At 36.5% G+C, this 21,064-nt stretch overlaps 1 protein-coding gene across 2 annotated transcripts in view; it reads right to left on the bottom strand.

Annotated features, from left to right (window-relative positions):
• FBN2 (fibrillin 2) overlaps positions 1 to 21,064 on the bottom strand; it is a 218,363-nt gene that overhangs the window by 123,709 nt on the left and 73,590 nt on the right. For both annotated transcript variants that reach the window (XM_081133119.1, XM_081133118.1), the window contains exon 8: positions 997 to 1,122. In XM_081133119.1, coding sequence (XP_080989245.1) covers positions 997 to 1,122 — 126 coding nt within the window. The remainder of the gene's footprint in view (positions 1 to 996; positions 1,123 to 21,064) is intronic.

The raw sequence follows: 21,064 nt of genomic DNA, 5'->3' as shown, positions 1-21,064 counted from the left end.
AGTTAAGAAAATTAAATCAACTATGGTAGTTCTACTAATTTTTAATTCTCATAGTTGTTAAATTATGCTAAATGAGCCCTGGCTGGTGTGGCTCAGTTGGTTGGAGCTTCATCCCATATGCTTAAAACGTTGCCAGTTCAATTTCCGGTCAGGGCACATACCTGGGTTGTATCCCTGTCTAAAGGTAGGGCATACATCTCGTTTACTGTTGGATGGCAAGAACTAACGTTGTATTGGAATATCAATACATTTTAGTAAATGAATTCAGACCACAGCCCTTCTGTTAGTGGGATAGGACTTCGACATATCCTCCTGGTGGGGGTAGGAGACTGGCACTGTCCAGATGACCATCCTCTAGTAAACCAAGCAACTCCATTGTTGGGTGCTGGCTTAATTTTCCTAATTCCTGTATCACATGAATCTTTAATGTCCCCAAAGTCTGTTGCTCAACAGTGGTTGACCAACACATGACCAAAAAGCACTGTTCCATCTTTCTAAACAAAGGAGAACATACAAATTTACTTGGCTTTAATTTGAATATGCTTGAAGGACAAAAGTGAAAGGTGTCTATTTCTTTCCCATAATAACTATTCTCACTAGAATAAAGAAGGTTGAAGCAAATAAGACTACATTCATGATTCACAGCAACGAAAGGGACTTTAATTACTACATTCTGTCTCCAGAGCAGATTTTTAAAAATCTTTCTCATGCCTTTGTGTCTCTAATGCTGGGCAAGAGCAATGTCTTGAGGAAGTTTTTCTTCATTTTCAAAACGACTCTGACAACATAAAACAAACCCAGATGGCTTCTGAAACTGAAGTCTTTGCAAAGAGCACCTGGTCTATCAATCTCTCAATAGTGGTACCATTTATTTTAAACAACTCTTTCAGCCATTTTCCCAATGGTTTTATAATCGTTGCCATCTTCATACCTGTTTGGGCTGTTTTGTCATTATAAAGAAGCAGTGTATTGTGCCTTCAAAAATACAAGGCTTACCGATGCACCGAGAGCCATCTGTTGAGGTTACATATCCACGTGGACAAATGCAAAAATAGCTTCCCACGGTGTTGGAGCATTCGCCAGTTTCACATATCCCAGGAATGATGCTGCACTCATCGATGTCTAATCAAGGGAAGAAGAAGACGGTTGAGAAAGGCCTTCAGTAAATAGCTTTTAGAAGGGATTTTTTTAAAAAAGAGTATGAGTGCAATCATGGTTGATTAGGTCAGATCACATAACCCTGAAGATACTCTTGTTTCAGGCCCTAAAGAATTTCTCACACATATCTATGGGAACTGAGATGAAAGTAAACTCCCATGGCAGTAAAACAAGGCCAACTAAAGCAAAACTCTATATCTTTTTTTTCCCCAAATGCAATTTAAATTGGAAATAAGTAAAATGTCAACGTTTTAGTTTCCATTCTACATCAGTTAGGAATTATCCTACTGTAGCCTTTAGAAAAACACATACAGGGATTATATTTTAAAATATGGAGTAGCTACACTTTAAATTTTTATAGCTAATTTTCACACTAACTTTTTGAACCAATGGAAGGTAGAAAATGCTTTTTTTTTTTTTTTTCCTATTTGGCTTCAGGAATTGTTTTTGTACTTACATCTGAATATGGGTATTTTTGACATTCTGGGACTTAACTTCAAATCTAAAATAATATAGAAACACCGCAAAGGGCAAACTTGGGAGGCTTTGGGAGGTGTCCAGTTTTCCTATTGTACCTCCCTGCTAATTCATTCAGCTTACTCAATGCTGGGACTAGTCTATTCCCTTTCACATTAATGAAAGGTCTGCTTTCTTTTAAACTTTCACTAAAGCAGGAAACCTGGCCATTTATATAAGCTTTAATGTACTTTTCTTCTAGTTCAATAAGCATCGAGAGGTGGAAAGTCAAAGCTACGATTAGGTACACTGGGAGCTAATTGCTAATACATTCAAAAGGAAATAAACCATTGTGAGGAAAATCCAGCCATTCACGCTGGGAGCTGGGTGTCCTTTTAAAGGGACAGAGCTAGCAAAGACCAGTGAATAGAGACCAATAATAAAAGACACAAAGAGACAACTGCTGAAATATGAATTTGAGCATTTAGTTCCTTTTCAGGTTTTTTAGTTGCATTTATTTTTTAGAAACGTATCAATAAAAACACAGGAAAATGATGCCATTGTAAATATAAGAAAAAAACTTTAACCCTCACCATTAAAAAAATAGTTGGCAATGCCTTTCTTGAATTCCTCTAGTAGTCTATTCATTCTTTCCTTTCCCATTTACTCTGACAAGTCACTCTTGCCTACAAGCTGTATCGTGAAATAACTATATGCTTGTGCGTCTCCTTGGAATGTGCATATAAGAAAGTTACCAGATTCAGACATTCTCTGAAATAATATCTTCATTTGAGGCTTAACAGTTAGCCACTGAAGGCACAGTTGTACAAATCAAAATCTACCAAGTCCCCAAGAGAAATCAGAATTCTAACATGAACTGACTATGCGAGGAGCATATATATCATGTGGTGAGTTACCATCAGACTTAATCCAACAAAATGAAACCATGTGTGCAAAATTAAGACCTGTTGCATCTTGTGCCACTGTCTTACTTCAGCGCATCCTAATAAAATGGAACTGGATTCAGAAGAGAAAGGGCCCCAGAACAGTGGTCCTTGGATCACCAGGTAAACTGACCCATCACTTCTGGGCAAGGAAGACAAAAAAAGAGAGGAGCACAGAGCAGAGCAGCAGAAGTACAAAAGCGAAGAACCCCAAAACTCGCCTTCTGCTCCTCTTACATCTAAAGCTGTCCCGACAATCAAGGCACTTAGGGGGCTCAGGATTAATCCAACTTCTTAGAAATTAGGAGCTTAAGTCTTTCATTTAAGCATTAACTCTCATTTCTAGGCATTTCCTTTCATAATAAAGAACTTCTTTGTGCTCGCCTTCCAAATACCCTCCCTGACAACAAAAAGAGTATAAAACTGAAAGATGTTTGACATTTTCTTTTTCAAGGAAAAAATATCTGGAACATAGAAGAACACATGGAATGATATTAAATTTGTGGTTTTTGTGTTAAATATTTTATTGTTCAAGAACTCCACGTTTCACAATTCTCCTTAGAATTAAATAGGAATTTTAAAAGGTTACAGTCAAAATAATCACATGTAAAAGGCTCTCGGCAAAGTATTTAAGAATTCTATATGAAAAATAAGAATGTTTTTCATTTGTTTTTGGGCTGGACTTGCCCCAAAAATTTAAAAATTAAAACATTTGCTGCTTTTTTTTCTTTCTTTACTGTGTTTTGATGTAGTCGTGCCCAAATTTATTCATCAATTTAAACTTAAATTTAGCATTAACATTTATGTTAAGAAGAATGAATGCATTTAGCTCTTTTGTAGTATTATTTCTTCAAGAGCATATGTCATAATCTGGTTTGGAAGTATTATCTTCTTAAATATCAAATGTACATTGCCTAGCTACACACAAGTGTGCCTTAGTCTATTCATGGGACAGGCATTTGTTTAATAATGGGAATTGTTTTCATTCATGCTCCACCTAACTAATGTGCCTCCACCTACCTTCCCTTGAACTTTTTAAAAAAAAGTTTATCAGTTTGGAGGCTTTGGTCTGCAAATATCAGAAAAACTGATCCAAACTGACATAAACCAGAAATTTAATAGCTTGCTTCTCCAGAAGCTGAGAAGGGGCATGGACTTCAGGACTGGTGTAAGCCCATGTCTCTCGCTCAGTTTCTGTGAGACATGCTCAACCATGCCCTCCTCTGTGCTTCGAAGTCATCCTGAGGGTGTCGTCCCTAATAGAAGCGACATGGCCATAGCAGTTCTATGCTAGACTTTTGACTGGGACACCTAGCAGAAGAGAGGCTGTCTCTTCCTGTGGTTTTCTCTCCTAAGAGCGAGAGAACATTTTCCAAAGAAAACCAAGCAAATCTTCCTTTTTGTTCTAATGTCCTCAACTGAGTCACATGCCTAATTTTGAAGACTCCTCTAGCCAGGACAATGTGCTGATTGGAATAGAGTCCTGAACCAATTACTGTGGCAAGTGGGAGTGCAGTTAGCTTTAGACTTATAACAGAGAATACGACAGAGGGAAGAACACATTTTGAGATTAAGTTGAGTTTGGGACATTTTGAACTTGAGATGTTTGAGAGAAACAGGCAGAAATTCCAATTGCGCGGCTAAAAAGTTGACATTCAGTAAAGATGTAAGGCATAAAGATGTACATTTGTGGTTTATCACCAACTCTATGAATTGCATTTTGAAGTTGTAACAATAGATGAGATCTCATGACACATAAATGAAGAGTTGAACTTAAGGAGGGAATTCTGAGAACCATCACCATCTAAATAAAGGTCAAAGGAAGAAAAGCCAGTATAGAGGCTGGGAAAGAAAAGGCAGAGAGGTAACAGGAAGAGTATGATGAATGGAGCCTAAGGAAGAACATTGTCAAAAAGGAGGGGTTTTTGAAGTGTGCCATGGAAGGGTAAAGAAAGAGGAGGACTGGAAAGTGTTTGGTAATTTGAAGAGGCTGAACACTTTTTTTTTTTTTTTGAAAAAAGAAAACTAGATCTAAGCAAAACCATCTGACAGGTTACTGACTGCCAAACCACATAACCTCATATTTGTCAACCGACATTTACAACATTTACTGTAAATCTTACTCAAAGCAGAATATAATGAATAATTTGGTAAGTAGTGCTAAGTGTGATCTCAGATATCACTGAATTCTAAGAACAGTGCCCTAGAGATTGTCAGTTCCAATATGTACATGTCATACATAAAAGCAATCCATGGAACAATTGTGTTACGAAGAACTTAAAACAAATACAAGAAATTTTGTTTTAAAAATATTCTTAGAATATTTTCTTTCCATGTATGCCAAGGAACTTTATGTATTTGGCATACTCTGTCTACTTTTTTTGGGTATGAAAATGTATATTTCAGCTTTATATTCATTGTCTACTAATTAGTACACTGTTTAAAATTTAAATGCAATAAGTTGCTATTTCAAGCTTTTATAAGGACAACAGGCATTAGTAAAATGATAAAATAAGTTGTAATGGAAAATTAATGTTTTCTTCCCCCTCTTCAGATTTTGAAAGCAAGGTGTACTCAAAATTTCATTGCATATTTATAAACAGCTTTATTTAAATATAATAATTGTATAGTAATACAATTTGCTCATTTAAAGTATAAAATTCAATGGTTTTTAGTATATTCATAGGATTGTGCAATCATCACTGCAACCTAATGTGAGAACATTTTCGTCCCCCCAAAAGTAATTCCATCTTATTAGTAGTCACTCTCTCTACCTTCTTCCAAGCCCTAGGCAATAACTAATCTATAACTAACAGATCTATAACTAACTAATTTGTCTCTATATATTTGCCTATTCTAAACACTTCATATAAATGGATTCATAAAATGTCTGATCTTTCATGACTGGCTTCTTTTACTGAGCATAATGTTTTCAAGGTTCATCCATGTTGTGGCATATATCAGTACTTCATTCCTTCTAATTGCTGAATAATAGTCTACCATATGGATATACCACATTTTATTTATCCATTCATCACTTGATGGATATTTGAGTTGTTTCATTTTGGGGCAATTACAAAAAAAGTTGTATGAAAATTTGGGTAATAGTTCTATGTGGACATATGTTTTCATCTCACTTGAGTATACACACAGAAGTGAAATTGCTGAGTAGTATAGTAACTCTGTGGTTAACATTTAAAAAAAAAAATCTTTATTGATTTCAGAGAGAGGAAAGGAGAGGGAGAGAGAGAAATAGAAAAATCAATGATGAGAGAATCATTGATCGACTGCCTCCTGCACACCCCCTGCTGGGGATCGAGCCCGAAACCCGGGCATGTGCCCTGACTGGGAATCGAACCCTGATCATCTGAATCCCAGGTCGATGCTCAACCGCTGAGCCACGCCCGGCTGGGCTGTGTTTAACTTATTAAAAAACTGCCAAATTGTTTTCCAAAGTATTTTTAATACTTTACACTATCACTAATAATATATGGACGCTCCAGTGTCTTCACATCCTGCCAGGACTCATCATTATCTTTCTAACAGTACTGGTGTGAAGCGGTATCACACCATAGTTTTGGTTTGCATTCCCTTAATAACTAATGATGTCGAGGGCATAGTAGCTGATAATGAACCCTGAAAAATGGGAGAGAGTTTCAACGTGCAGAGAAGATGGGAGAGGTTCTTCCAGAGAGAGGAAATACTGTGAACCAAAGTATGGAGGTACCAATTAAAAGGTATGGATGAAGAATGAACAGTTTTCCATGAGCTAAGGGTATTTATAAGGAAGTGGAAAATACAACTAGATAGTTAGAATGCCGTTCTCAGGAATCTGTCCTTGCTTTGTAGCAGTGAGGAGTAACTAAATCATTAAGCAGGAAAAGAGAATAAAAGTTTTACTTTTGGAAAAGGTATCTTCCAATGTCAAAAAAGAACAGGGCTAGGTTAAGAATGGGATTATGGACGGTAAGGGTAATGAGACGGTCTAAGCTCCAGTTCAGGAGAGTGAGACCAGAAGAGGAAAATAAATGAAAGGAATATTCTGAAAGTAAGGGCAAGAATAAGGGGAAAGGGGCAGTAAGTTTTCATTATTGAGCTAATATTAATAAAATTAGTGAAATAAAGAAAAGATATTTTGTGGGAAAGTGAATGGTTTCATCATTAACATTCTGAACTAATAATATCTAGGAAACAGGTGAAAATCTAGGGTAGATCTTTATAAAATAGCCAGGATCTATTAATAAAGTTAGTTGAAACCATCAATGTGAATAAAATCAGTAAGATAGAGAATATAAAGTCAAGAGAAGAGAAAATATTAAAGATAGTTACTGAAGGGATATATTCCTTTGAGAACTAAAGAAAAAGAAAAACAAAAGAGAAGCCACCAGGGTTACTGAAAACCTATTTAAATTTAAAGAAGTCAAACTTGGTAAACAGAATAATGGCTCATCAAAGGTGCCAGAGTCTGAAATCTTGGGAAGCTGTAAGTATGTTAGTTTACATGAAAAAAGGCAATTATGATGCTAATCAGCTGATTTTGAGATGGGGAGATAATCCTGGATTATCTGGCCTTTGGTCCATTGTAATGAAAGGCACTTATAAATGGAAGAGGGAGACAGAAGTGTTAGATTCCACCAGGGATTTAAAGATGCTACACTGCCAGTTTTGAAGATGGATGGGGCCACAAGCCAAGGAATTAGTGCAACTTCTAAAAGGTGAAAAAGTTAAAAAAAAAAAAGGAGTGTGGGCTAGACATCCAAAAAAGAATGCAGTCCTGTTGACTCCTTGATTTTATCCCAGTGAGACCCATTTTGGACTTCCAGTTTGCAGAACTGTAATATAATAGATCTGTGTTGTTTCAAGTCACTAAGTTTGTGGTTATATGTTACAAGAGCATTAGGAAACTAATATATCAGGGAACCATACTTAAGAAGAAGCAGGGTAATCAAGAATAGGAAATACTATGAGGAATTCAAGAGAACAAAGGAATTTTTCAAAAGGATAAGAAAAGCGTAGGTGGTGAGGAACTTGAGATTGCAGGTACAGACTAAGCTTTTAGGAAACTTCACAGTGAAGAAAGTCAGAAAGAGTCTACGGCCATACCACCCTGAATGCACTCGATCCCGTCTGATCTCGGATGAAAGTCAGAAAGAAAGAGTATCACGAGAGGCGATTAAAGAGGTGGAGGAGAGAAGTTCTGTGTTAATGTGTTTTAGGACGGCCTTGATGAAGGTAAAGAGAGAAGAGATACAAGATAGTAACAACTTGTAACGAACAGGAGGTAAGGAGACCTCAAAAAAAGCCACCTCAGTGACAGAGAAGAGAGACGGTGGTGATGAAGGCAGAGAAGTGGATCAATTCAAAATACATTTAAGAAGTAGAATCCATCCAAATGTCTTGGGGATAAAATGGTTGTGTCAGGAAAGGGGGATATCGAGAGAGGTACCCAGATTTAAGTCCTGGGCAAAAGAATGGATGGATGGATGGGCCAGTCACTGAGATGAAGTACATGAGAAATGCCGGTCAGGACATGTAGAGTAGGCGCAGTGGAGCTACGGACTTGGTCTGTGCATGCTGAGTGCGGGACATCTAAAGGATACACGCCTTGGAGGCAGCTGCGTAGGAGAAATCTGTGTCCCCTTCTGGGGAGCCAACCGCATACAGATAATTCTTTGCTGTAGGAATGGGAAAAGTCCGCCTAGTGATCCTGGTAAGATTAGTTTTACTTGATTGGTGGGGATATTCCCTAGATTACAATGGGTTGGAGAATAAGTTAGAAGAAAGAAAGCAGGGGCCCAAAGGGAAGATGAAAACAGAAGGACATATTTTTTAGAATGACGGAAAACAGCAGGGTCTGCACAGAGGGCAGAAGCTGTTGTCTGTCGTGTAATCTCAGCATCTTTGTGCTATTTCAGGGTTTTACCATAGGAAGGTTATATATTCCTTCTCGATCCCTCCTTCCTCTTGTTACTGATCTAGGGAAGTACATTTAAAATAGTCTCTGCATGTTAATATTAAAAGGTACTAAAGAAGCTTTTGAATTAAGAGCTTTTGTTCCACAGAGGCAGAATAATAGCATTGTTCAAAGGGCTACTACTGTAGCAACGTAATGAATGGTTCCCTTTGGCCTGAAATCAATACTGCATTTTTCTAAATACTAATTTGGAGTAACTCAGGCATAAATTAAAAGTGACAAGAGTCAATCCCATCACAGTGCTTTTTAACATTACTGCAACAGTTGGAAAGCTATTTCTATTTCAAAATGCATAAAAGTTACGGATAATATAGTCAAACATGAGTTTAATTTTTTGGTCTGCATTCCAAAATGGTATTTCTTGGGAAATGTAGCTATTTACCAGCAGTGACTTTTCCTTTCTTTTCTTTCATTTTCTTTCTTTTCCCTTTATTTTTAATTTACTCAGGGTGGAAACATTTTGTTTCCCCTTTGTTAGTTCAAGATAAATAATACCAAATTATTTACAAGTTTTAAAATATTGAAGATTTAAGATGATGAAACTGAGTTTCTGTAGGAAAATTACTTTTAACAATTGAGTGGTAAGCTATTAAAACTATGTCCTCCAGAATTCATCTTTCTTCTAATCCTACTGCCTTCCACAATTAGCTAAAAATCTTTAAATGTAGGGAAATTAAATTGAAAGTCTCCCTTACTGTCAAGTAAAACCTACACTTTCAACAACACAAATGTCAGGAAATTCCAAAGTTAAGTTCACTATAACCATTTGGACTTGGCTAAGATGCAAGAATTTAATATTTTCTGTTCCCATTTTTCTTGTTAAACATCAGTACATTAAGATGGAATCATAAAATCCTGAGGATTTAAAAAATACCTTGGCATAATGCAGTAATAACCATAACTGAAGAAATCTTGATCTTTTATCAATACTCTAATGATGCATCATCATTTATTTTGTAGCTTCTAAATAAATGGCATTAAGTGAAAAGGAAATCTGTCCTATATTCCATTATGAAATTATCATAGAAATATTCGTTAATCTTTGTGCTTTTCATACTTATTACCACTTAAAGGAAATAACTCAACAAAAATGGTACACTCAGTTACTAAGACATACTATGAGCAATTCTTACACAGAAAGTTAACCTTTGAGTTAGTGCAGCTGTGTTTTCTTGAGTTTGGCTGATTTCCTTAGATTCAGTAAGTTGTTGTACATACACTGAGCTCCACAGACATATCTGCGTATTATACCCAAAATGGGCTGTGTACGTGTGGATGTGTGAACATGGAGAGGTCGCTCCCAAGGCTCAGTTTTAACTGAACTTTGATCTGAGCAATGGGGTGACGCATGTCATCTGTTAGCATTCTCTGAGCTAAGTGGCAAGTTCAAATTGGCTAACATGGGAGGCTCACAAGACCATGACTGTATCTCAGTAACACTACCTGGGTACTGGAGCTCGGACACATTCTCACCGCCCTCATGAATGACTGCTCCATGGTTCAGCACAGCACGCTGCTATCCACAGGAAGTTACCAGGACAACTCATCTCCTTTCTGAGGGGCCTCACCTGGCAGATGCGAAACTCAGGTACCCTTTGCTCCCCTCCCACACTCTAGTTCATAGATAATACTGTCCAAAAATGATCCTCACTGCTGTTTGTTCTCTTCAACCTCTTTAAGGATTCTCTTTTTACACCGCCTGGAGGTGAGGGATGAACCACTGAAGGCAGAACAATCTTCCCCTTTCTCTTCAACTCCTGCTTTTCTCCCTCCTCTCATTCCTACTGCTCAAAAGTTATGCAAATGATAAAGACAGTAGATATATATTATATAGTAATATTCCTAAAAGAACAACACAATGAAATTTTAATTACTTTCTTATATAGGAGCATATTCTAGAATACATTTTATTCATGAGATCCACATACTTTCTTGATTCCAGATAGAAATATTAGTATTTAATTACCTAGCTACTACAAATCCTATATACACTAGTATATAGGACTTACAAAAAATTGCAACATTATACTTCATGAAAAAAACAACCATCAAAAATAACAATCTTCTATCTTGAAGCTAGGAAAATAAACATACAGGAAATACTTTAAAATATAAAATCAAATTTCAAATAAATGCAAGAATGCTTTACTTCTTGTTTTTCTGTATACTAGTTATGAAAAATATTTTTTTCTATCATAATAAATTAAGGGAAAATATTCCATGTGGGAGGAAAAATTATGATAATCTAATTTGTGAATAACTGTATTGTATGAGTTTGTTAAGCTGAATAAATTTTCTAAGCCTACAACTAAATATTCACAATATGGTTTTACTAAAGAATTGGATGAGAATTTTTTTAGCAAACTTCAAATGTTTCCTATTATAAAGTATCTTCAAAGACTTTAAATCTGTTGTGCTTAGAACCTAACAAAACAAGAAAGCAACCTCTGATATTTTTTCAAAATATCATTAAAAGCACTTTCACATATGCCTTCATGTTAAAACAGAACCTATTTATGTCAAGCATACAGCAGTAATTTTAGAAAAAGTTGGCTAATATTTTTGCTTCTCTTGAAAAATTATATTAAAAAAAAAATACAATACTGACTGCAGTAGCACACACATCCCTTCTTTTTGAGTACTGCATTAATTTATATCCCATATAGTATACAGGTAGAGGTACGGAAGTACAACAACCTAAACTGTTGTTAATGATGTTGACAGAACTTTCTTCTAATTTTAGGAATGGCCAGGTTTCCAACTGCACTCTAGGTGATAATAGAGATTAGAAAAAGAGCAATACTATAAAGAAGGGTAGGAAGAACAGAAGGTGATAATTGGAGGTAAGAAAGGTAGACCTAGAAAGAAAGATAATGGAGCTAAATTTACTATGATCTTAGCAGGGCATTCCTTTCCCTTTGGAACTCTCTGGCAAACATAATAGTGACCCTGAGTTCCAGTTAAAGAACATTTATTTTTGGAAGTCAAATAGCTTTCTGAAGATGATGATGATGATGGTGGTGGTGATAAATCTTACAATGTCATTTCTCAAATTCTAGTCATTAAAGAGACACCTCTCCATACCTATTGCTATCTTGAATCATCTATAGTATTACTTTTTACTTAATATACTTCTATATATATGTTCTCATTTTAAAAAGTTTAATGTGAGAGAATTTTTAGGGTAGTGAAAATACTCTGCATGATACTATAAAGATGGATACATTTCATTTTAAATTTGTCCAAATCCATGAAATGTACAACACCAAGAGTGAACCCTAAGGTAAACTACAGGTTTTGGATGATTATGATGTGTCAGTGTAGGTTCATCAACTATAACAAACGTACCACTAGGTTGGGGATGCTGATAATGAAAGATGCAAAGCATATGTGGGGGCAGGGAGTATATGGGAAAATCTCAGTACCTTCCTCTCAATTTTGCTATGATCCTAAAACTGCTCTAAAAAAATTGTCTTTAGAAAAAACGTAATATGATCTCTGTCCTAATAAACAATATTTCAATGTATAACATCCATAAACACAGTTATGATGTACACTAGTTGTGTGTTTTCTTAAGACATTTTATTTAACTATAACTATTAAAATAAAAAATTGTTTATCCATGATCCACCTAAAATGATCTATCTAGTCACTAAGAAGATAGCTGCAGAATTAGGTGGAGGAGAGATGATTTGAAGTAAGGCGAGAATAGTGATAGTCAAGAATGGACTGGCAATCTGAAACCCATTCCTGTTTTTGTAAGTAAAGTTTTATTAGAACACAGCCCCGCTCATTCGTTTACGTATTTATTTTCTATGGCTGCTTTTGCGCCTGCACTAGGATGGCAGAGTCGCATATTTGCAACAGTGACTTCCATATCTTAAAATGTATATTACCTGGCCCTTTAGAGAAAGTGTTTGCCCACCCCTGATCTAGAAGGGTTCTGCACTTAAAAGTACCTCACAAGTGTCTTGAGGGGTTTGCTTTAATTTAAAATAATGAAACTGGAAATCACAGCACTGCAGTAAAGTTTATGTGACAATGAAAGTTCAGGATGTCATTTGGGAAACCAACCTCAAAAAAAGACTCCCTGTAACAGAGAACTGGAAAATGAAAGTCAACATACAAGTTTTAAATTAAACTAGAACGCTAAAGGATATATTACTTTTCTTATCCTCTCCTTTGCCAGGTTTAAAAGAAAATTAATGATAAAAAATATTGATTTTATTGGATAAGAGGTATTCTTAATACAGATAAGAACAAGATGAAAAGCTGCTTACTTGTATGTGATAGAACTGTTATGATATTCCATCACACATGGGGAAAGGAAATTTTGATTTATAGTCACATAGTCCTGGTTGCATTTCCAAGAATTTGGAAGATGAAACCTACAGTTACACATTAGCATCAGCTCTAGGTAGTTAAATCAAGCCACACTAAATTTAGAGTGATGGCATATAACTAGCTGTTGGTAAGTATTGCCCAAAGTGTCTTCTGCCATTCACCAGAACTTAGCCACACTGGATAAGGCAAACTCACAACTTGGCCCTGCATTTGTCCTAAATGTGCTGCTGCTGGACTGGGACAAAAATATACCTGATACTTTTCACAGCTAAACTGAAAAAGACATGTTAGCATGTGAAATATAAAACCATAGCCCATTAGGAAAACGAAAGCTTTCATTAAAAAAAAACCAGTTACTAATTTAATATCCATATGATGACATTGAAAGAAAAATACTCATAACTAAATTTGTGTATTTATTTGTTTATCTTTAATTTTGTGTCCTTGAAATAAATGCTACTTAAAATAGTTGTCTTCTGAAAGTAAGTAAACAACAGGTACTCAGAGAAACAATGGACCTCACTTTGACCAATAGAGCAAGTGACTATAGTTAAAATTTTCAAAATCATTCACATTAAACTTAAAATACAATTAACTGTACTAAATCTAGCGGCAAAGTATAGATGAGAAACATTTCACACTGGACTATGAAAGGATTACATTAAGAAAAAGATTCCTAGGTCGGGACTACTAAAGAGAGATAATTCAAGCATTTCACAGCTTTGTTTATTTGTATCTTTACTAAATGGAAGCACCTAAAATAAATTAGCAGCCTGTAAAAATTTTCACCATTCCTTCATGCATTTTTCAATGCCTGGGTATTGAATGAAGTATATACAATGTCGGTAAGTGACAACACTTGCAAGAAATGCAGTCCTGGATCAAGGTATTATATTTCAAGTTCTGTTACGTTTTTACTTGACTACAGCAGGATATTTCTTTAGAGCAGACTAATTTCCTTCAGGCACCAAGCCATGGTAATTCATGAAATAGCTTCTCTCTCTCCCTCCCTCCCTCTCTCTCTCTCTCTCTCTCTCTCAACAGAAGCTAAAGATATATGTCAGGAATATTATAAAACTAGCATTTTATTTTGTTTATTTTGGTCTGCATTATTACTTTTCCATCCCCACTGTAAAACAGTAATTACTTGGTAAGTAAAATGAAGAAATAGGGAGGTGTATTTCAGTTTATATCTTTTTTTCCTAATGGCAAAGTTCAAAAGCATTCATCTGATCCTTTCATTCCAGGGTAGAATAGATTTTTCTATCATTAACACACACCTAATTTTATGTTTCTGAGAAAGGTGTTTTGGAGGCTCTCAATTTTTCCAGTGATCTTCAGCAGAAACTGAACTGCAAAAATAATGGAAATTACTTTACCATGCTTTTTTTCATATTTTAAAAAGGATTTAAATATACAATGGCACTGGGGAAACAACACCGGTCCCCACCATTTGGGAAAATTTCTCTGAATCCACTAAAATGCAATTTCCTGACCATTGTGTTATGCTAAATAAATCAAGTCCTCTGGGTCTCAAATGTCCATTTCTGTAATTTGGGTGGAACTGGGGTTGGGGGAGTAAAAACAGGCTGAGACCAGTCAGGAATTAATGGATAACCTAAAACCACAGTTCCGTGTTCACTCATCATGATGACAGATCTGGGCCCACTTCATTGTTTGTGAATACTTTCATCAGACTAGGCAAATATATACTCTAGTAGGTCAATTCTGTTATTTTATTTTTTAGAATAAAAAGAGTTTATTTATAGGAAACTACTAAAAATCATAGTTGACTTTTATATTGTTACATTAGAGCTCTTACAATTAATTTTTAAAGATCTCAACTCACACGGTTTAATGAATCTTTTACAATTAATTTGTCTGTGCTGTCTGCGCTTTCTTTAACAAACACCTAAAGTGTCAAATGCTTCGTTTATCTTATATAATACTCATAAAAGCCTTATGCAGAAAATGCCATTATTATCTCTATTGTAAAGATGAAGGTGTTAATTTGCTAGAGATCACATGGTTCCCAAAGGGTTCAGCTGGAGCACACACTCTAACATTTGGGTCCCAATTCTTGGGTTATCGGCCACTATGCTCTCTTCTCTCTCCGCATTTATTTTTTTTGAATTGCACTTAAAACTTAAATTGTCATTTCTCTCTACGATTTTCCTCTTGTTACTGGAATGAAAACTTTAAAAAGTGAATTGGTTATGAAAGTTAAAATGTGATGTGAATATTCCTAATTTTGATTCACAACCTGAATGACACGCTAAAGAGTAACTTCTTGTTGAATTTCGTGTTCTGGAACATGCCCTTTTCACAGGCTTCATGTTGGTAATAATGATGTTACCCACTGTGCCTCAAATAAAGAACTCTTTCTCCTCCAGGCCTTCCCAGAAAAGCATGTGCAACTTTCCGTGCAAGCCATTTCGTCCGAGTTGAAGTGAAGGGAGCGATGGCACTTGGGAAACGCCCTAGGAAACACTGCTGTTGGCTGACTAAGACTGTTGGGTAGTGCCCAAGACACTTGACGCACGTGTTTCACACTGGAAGGCATGTGTGGGAAGAAACTAAGAGAGTTTAGATCAGCAACTTCTGATAAATATGCTAGGAAGTGATATGTGCTAATTCTGCCTCAAATGTCAGCTCTGGGCTGGTGTTCGGCCGCCCCCTGGACATCCTATCACTCTTCACAGCTGGTCTCTCCTTCCTGGGTGGGACCTTTCCATTCATGAGACACAGGAGGGGCTTCCAAAACTCAAGCCTGAAAACCCCAGCGCTAGCCTGGCATATGGCCAGTATGCCCTTTCCAATGATTTTAAAAAACCATAAATGGTTCCTATTTCCAGTTTAGATTTTAATTCTTAATACGTACGCTCCAAATTTCTAAGCTACTCAATGCTCTGTCTCCAAACATAAATGCATCATGAAAGCAGGTTTCTAAGAGCAAAGGACTTTTCCTATCAATTCATCTGATTACAAGTGATTGTCTATTGTGTATGGGGAGAGAGAGAGAGAAAGATGAGACAGACAGACAGACACGTCCTACTGGCTGTCATTTTTGCTGAGCATCCACAGGAAAGCACGGCAAATTCAGACAGGCTTTGGTCCTCAAAGCTATTAGCCCCATTAAAAAGAGTTTATAACATATAATATAAGGTTATACATCAATAATGCCTCAATGAACAAAAGAAAACCAAATGGAAAGGCTGGAAGAGGGTGGGCCTAGGGGAAAGCGGAGGAGAGGAATATGGAAAAGAGCCCACTCTCTCCCTCACCTACTCACTCAACAAGCCCTTAGTCGGAGCCCGCTTTACGTCGGGTACTGAGCACCGCGAGAGGGTCCTGAAAACCAGACTACAGGAACCTGGGGGGAGTAGGAGTTACGATGAGGAGTTGAAGATAACTTAGTTTTGGGTCCCAAGGTAGCATAAGGAGATGGCAAAAAAAGGTTTCTATTATTGTCCCTGGATTCAGAAAAATTTATAATTTGGCTCCTGTGGGAGAAGGAACAGGGAACCGGGGGAGGAAGGGTTAGTGGTGGGTCCCGTTCGCAGTGCCCATTACAGGGGCTCTGGCGGGCGCACCAGGAGGGCAGAAGGACTTTCGCTCCAGGAATCTGCTGAGAGCTGAACAAAGTAACACATAAATGGGTCTTTTTCTCCCTCTTCCTCTTTGTTTTTAAATTTTTGAGTAAATAATACATTTAGGTAGTTCAAAGTCAAAAACTTCTGTTAGAGCACTCAAGGAGACGTCTCCTTTCCATCCCTTTGTCCGAGTCAGTCCATTTCCACCCCCAGAATATCAACGGGCACAGATTTTCTAAAATCCTTCTGTGGACGTCTACGCATAGCTGAGCACACACACTCGCTTTATCTTTTTTTAAATGAGAATGTTCTTCCACTTGCTTTTGTCATGTAACAAAATATCTTCAACATACTTTTATATCAATATATAAAGTCTACAATCTTTTTTTAAGTATGAATAGTTTCTACTGTGTACATGCTTCACAAATCATACTATCGTGTATATTACTATATTTTGCTATTACAAAAAGAGACAGGAAGAATAAGCTTATAAATCCATTATTTCTTGATTGAGGACAGGATACATTCTTAGAATTAAAATTATGTAATAAATGTTATGTACATTTGTGATGTTGACAGTTTTAAATTGCCCTCTACCAATTTTACACTCTTATCAGGAATTTATGAGTATCTATTTCCCCAAACCCTCACAACAGTTTTTCCGTTAGAATTTTTGTTTTATCAAAGTTTATAGGTAAAAAATATTATCTCACAGTTTTATTTTCCACTTTCTTATTCTGAGTAAGAATAAGCATGTTTTATGTATTTGTCACTCATATAGCTCTTATCCTTGAACATTTTTATTGGATATTTTCTTACTGATTTGCAGAATTTCTTTATGTATTAGGAACATGTCCTTTTTGGTTTATGAGTTGCAAATGTTTTCCAAGTTTATCATTTGTCTTTTATTCTTACTTGTAGTGGTGTGTTTTTTTTTCCTTTTTCTTGTCATGCAATTTATTTTATTTAATGTAGTTGCAATTACCAATTTATACCTCCAGAGCTTTCAGGTGAAGTAACATATAAAAAATGCTTTCTTAGATCTAAAACTATATAAAAATTCCCACACTTATTTTTAACATCATGATGCTTCTTTCATTGATAATTATGTCTTCGAGTAGTTTAAGATTTATCTTGATATAAGACATGATGTATAGACAACAAATTAATGTTTTCAAATGATACCCAGTCATCTCAATATCACTCTATCATTTTCCCCATTGATTTATTGGTTTTGGTTTTTTAATCCTTACCAGAGGATATTTTTTTCCCATTGCTTTTCAGAGAGAGTGGAAGGGGGGAGGGAGGAGAGAGAGAGACAGAGAGACAGAAAGACAGAGAGACAGACATCGATGTGAGAGAGACACACTGACTGGTTGCCTCCCTCAAGCACCCTGAGTGGGTCCAGGGATCGAGGCTGGGGCCAAGGTACATGCCCTTGGCCGGACTCAAACCCGGCACCCTTCAGTCCGCAGGCTGACACTAACCACTCAGCTAAGCCAGCTAGGGTTCCCCCCCGTTGACTTATATGTTATATATTTGGGTTCTTGTACTGGAATTTCTATTGTGTTCCATTGGGCTGTTTGTTTATATGCTAGTACCATAGTAACTTAAATATTTTAGCCTTCTAACATGTTTTAGTATCTAGAAGAGATAAATCTCTACTCTTCTTTTAAATTTTTCTTCCTTTCTTATCTTCTCATAGAAATAGTAGACTATACTTGGCTATTCTAAAACTATTTCTGCAGACCTTTGCTATTGACTCCTTTCTGTGAATAAAGATAGAATTAGGTCAGTTCCACTTTCCCTACTCTTGTTCTCCTAGACCTAGACCCTCAATTTCAATGCTAAAGTCATAGTAAGTGAATTATTTTAGCACAGTGGTACAGAATAAAGTTTCACTTTAATGAATAGAAAATACAGCAAAAAATCCATTGACTAAATATCTAATCCATCAGCCATGAGAGGTAATAGAACATATGTCAGAGAGAAAGGTTAGGTTTTCAAGAATTAGTCCTTGTGGGCTACCCTCCCAAAAGGCTCCTTGGAGACCGGCCACATCTGAGTGCTTCAATTGGCCAATGTGGGTAGACGGCTGAGGTGGTGGATATGGGCTGGAGTTAGTGACCTGTCAGGTTATGCACCCACAACCACAAGGCTTGGACCCCTGACCCCTGATGCCACAAAGGAAAGGTTCCCCCACTCATGAAGGGTGGGGTGAAGAAACAGACTGGAGGTCAAAGCTCCATATTTTTTCAGCCTTTATCACATCAGAGGAGAGAGGCGGTGCTTTTTCCAGTCATGCAAACTCCACCGCCAGTGCCAGGATCACTAAACTGGGTGTAATTCTGGCCTTGCTGGATCGCTGGGCACACCACATAATACAATAAGCAAAGAGAGGATTGTGCTCATGTTGTTGCTGCTGTCTTCATGAATTTCCCCCAAGAAATGCACTCTGTGGGCTGCGGTGTGTGCTGTTAGGTTACCCACCCTTGTCTGCTCAACACTCACTAAGAGAGGAAGCTCTGGAGTGAATCTAGCAGGTTGGAATCCTGACTCTGTGGTTTCCTACCGATACAAAGTCGAGAAAGTTACTTCATCTCTCTGTGCCTCAGTTTCTTCTTCTGTAAACTGGGTTAATGAGAGTAACCAACCTCATAGCACTGTGTGATGATTAAATAAGAAAATCATGTAAAGTGATTTAACTATTGTCTAGAATATATTAAATGCTCCACAAGTACATATTAAATTTTATGAAGATGTTATTTTGGTACATGTAATCTGCTGGCAGAATCAGACAAGAAAAATAATTAAAATGCAATATAAAAAGTGCCATGATCGAGGAATAGCTTATTTGTTATGGGAGCAGAAAGTAGGTTTGGGTTTTTAGCAGTGTGGCTTTCTTATTTAAGAAAGAGGAAATTTATGTTTTAACTACAGTGTTGTAAATTTCTTTTTAAAAGAACTTAAAAGATGATAGCTTTGTGGTTTTTAAATTGATGACCTAAAAAGTTTTATCTCTTTCCAATATTTACAATCCCCTTACTTAAATCTCAATTTTAATATATAGTTTTCCTTTGAGGAAGTAGTCAATGAATTTATTTATCATTCATTTCAAAGTTAAAAAAATAAATTAAATAAAGTTAATACACTTTTGGTAATATGAGTACAAGCAAGTACTTTTCAGTTTAGAACAGAAGTTTATTTTTCATGGTTTATCAAGGCAGAGTTGGAACAGCAGCTATAGATACTGTGCCAGCAAGTTTTATGAGTTTCATGAGCATAAATAAATTTATTTGTTGTCACAGATCTCAAACAACTAAATGCTGTGGTAATGGAACAAAGCTGAAGACTCTTCAGAATAAATTGCAAACAACTCCTTGTCCTATAAAGAGGCATTGAAGAGAAACTTTCCAATACAGTGATGCTATTTTCCTGCCTTCCACTTAAGCCAGGAAAGAATAACTAGCTCCAGGAATGTTAAAGAAGGTATAGTCTGGAAGGGGGGGTCATGCAAGGACATCTGGCACCTACCTGTGCTTTATCCGAGTGGACTAAAATTCAAAATAACGTTTTACTATAAAAAAGAAAAATTCTGGAAAGTCTTCTGATACACCAATTCATAGTATATTAGTGGGTTCTGCTTGCCTTCTTCATTTAAATTAAATATTTAGATGAATGAATCTTTGAACAGAGCAAGTAACTGAAACAACCTTCTCTTTGGATGTGAAGAAATAGTTTATTCCACCAAAGGATCATTTTGCAGATTGTGTGACAGACATAGGAAAAGATTTTGTAGGCAATCTGGCCCAGGAGAAATACGACATGACTTCAGTAGGCATAAGAGGTTTTATTAAACCTGGGACTCTAACCGAGTAAGAAGGAAAATAACTGATTTCCCTCCAGGCATGAGTGTGGCCACAGGCACTCACGGGGGTGGGGAGAGAGGAGGAGAGAGGGAGGGGGGGAGGGAGAGAGAGATTCTTTTGGGCCCAGAGTGACAGCTTGGACAGTGGCCTATATCTGAACACGAATGAAAAGAATCCCATATGAGAATCCACCCAACCAATGATATAAAACAAAACAAGCCTCAATGACAGATATTGAGTCATAGGCTTCAGACACTGAATTGGGAGATGAATGTCGTCCCACCATTTTTATTTTTTCATTTTAATAAAAAGTATATATGTTCAAATTTAAATTTTCAGCAGAACAAGCCTTTTAGGATAACATTTTAGTTAAGAAGACACCCCAATGAACAAGCAAAAGACTGTTCTTCCTTTTAAATAGAGAGCAAAGATGCCTCACCTCAGAAGCATTACCTGCAGGTGAATGACACAAAGATCTAAAAATGCCAAATCACATTTAATGTTTATGCTCTTGGTCTTTGAATGGCCTCCAGAGCAAAATAAAATTCTGACGAAAATGAAAAAGTCAGATGAAGGAAAAATTCCCATGATGAAGATCATTGGCCTCCTTCCAAATATAATTTTAACTCTGGCCACAAATTTCACCTTCTTTTTGGACATTTAACCCAAGTCAAAGAAATTAACTTATTATACACATTACTCCCAATTAATCAACACATATTTTTT

Source organism: Miniopterus schreibersii (genome assembly GCF_964146895.1).
Source record: "Miniopterus schreibersii genome assembly, chromosome: 3".
Taxonomy (NCBI): Eukaryota; Metazoa; Chordata; class Mammalia; order Chiroptera; family Miniopteridae; genus Miniopterus; species Miniopterus schreibersii.
This window is presented reverse-complemented; position numbering and strand designations above follow the sequence as displayed.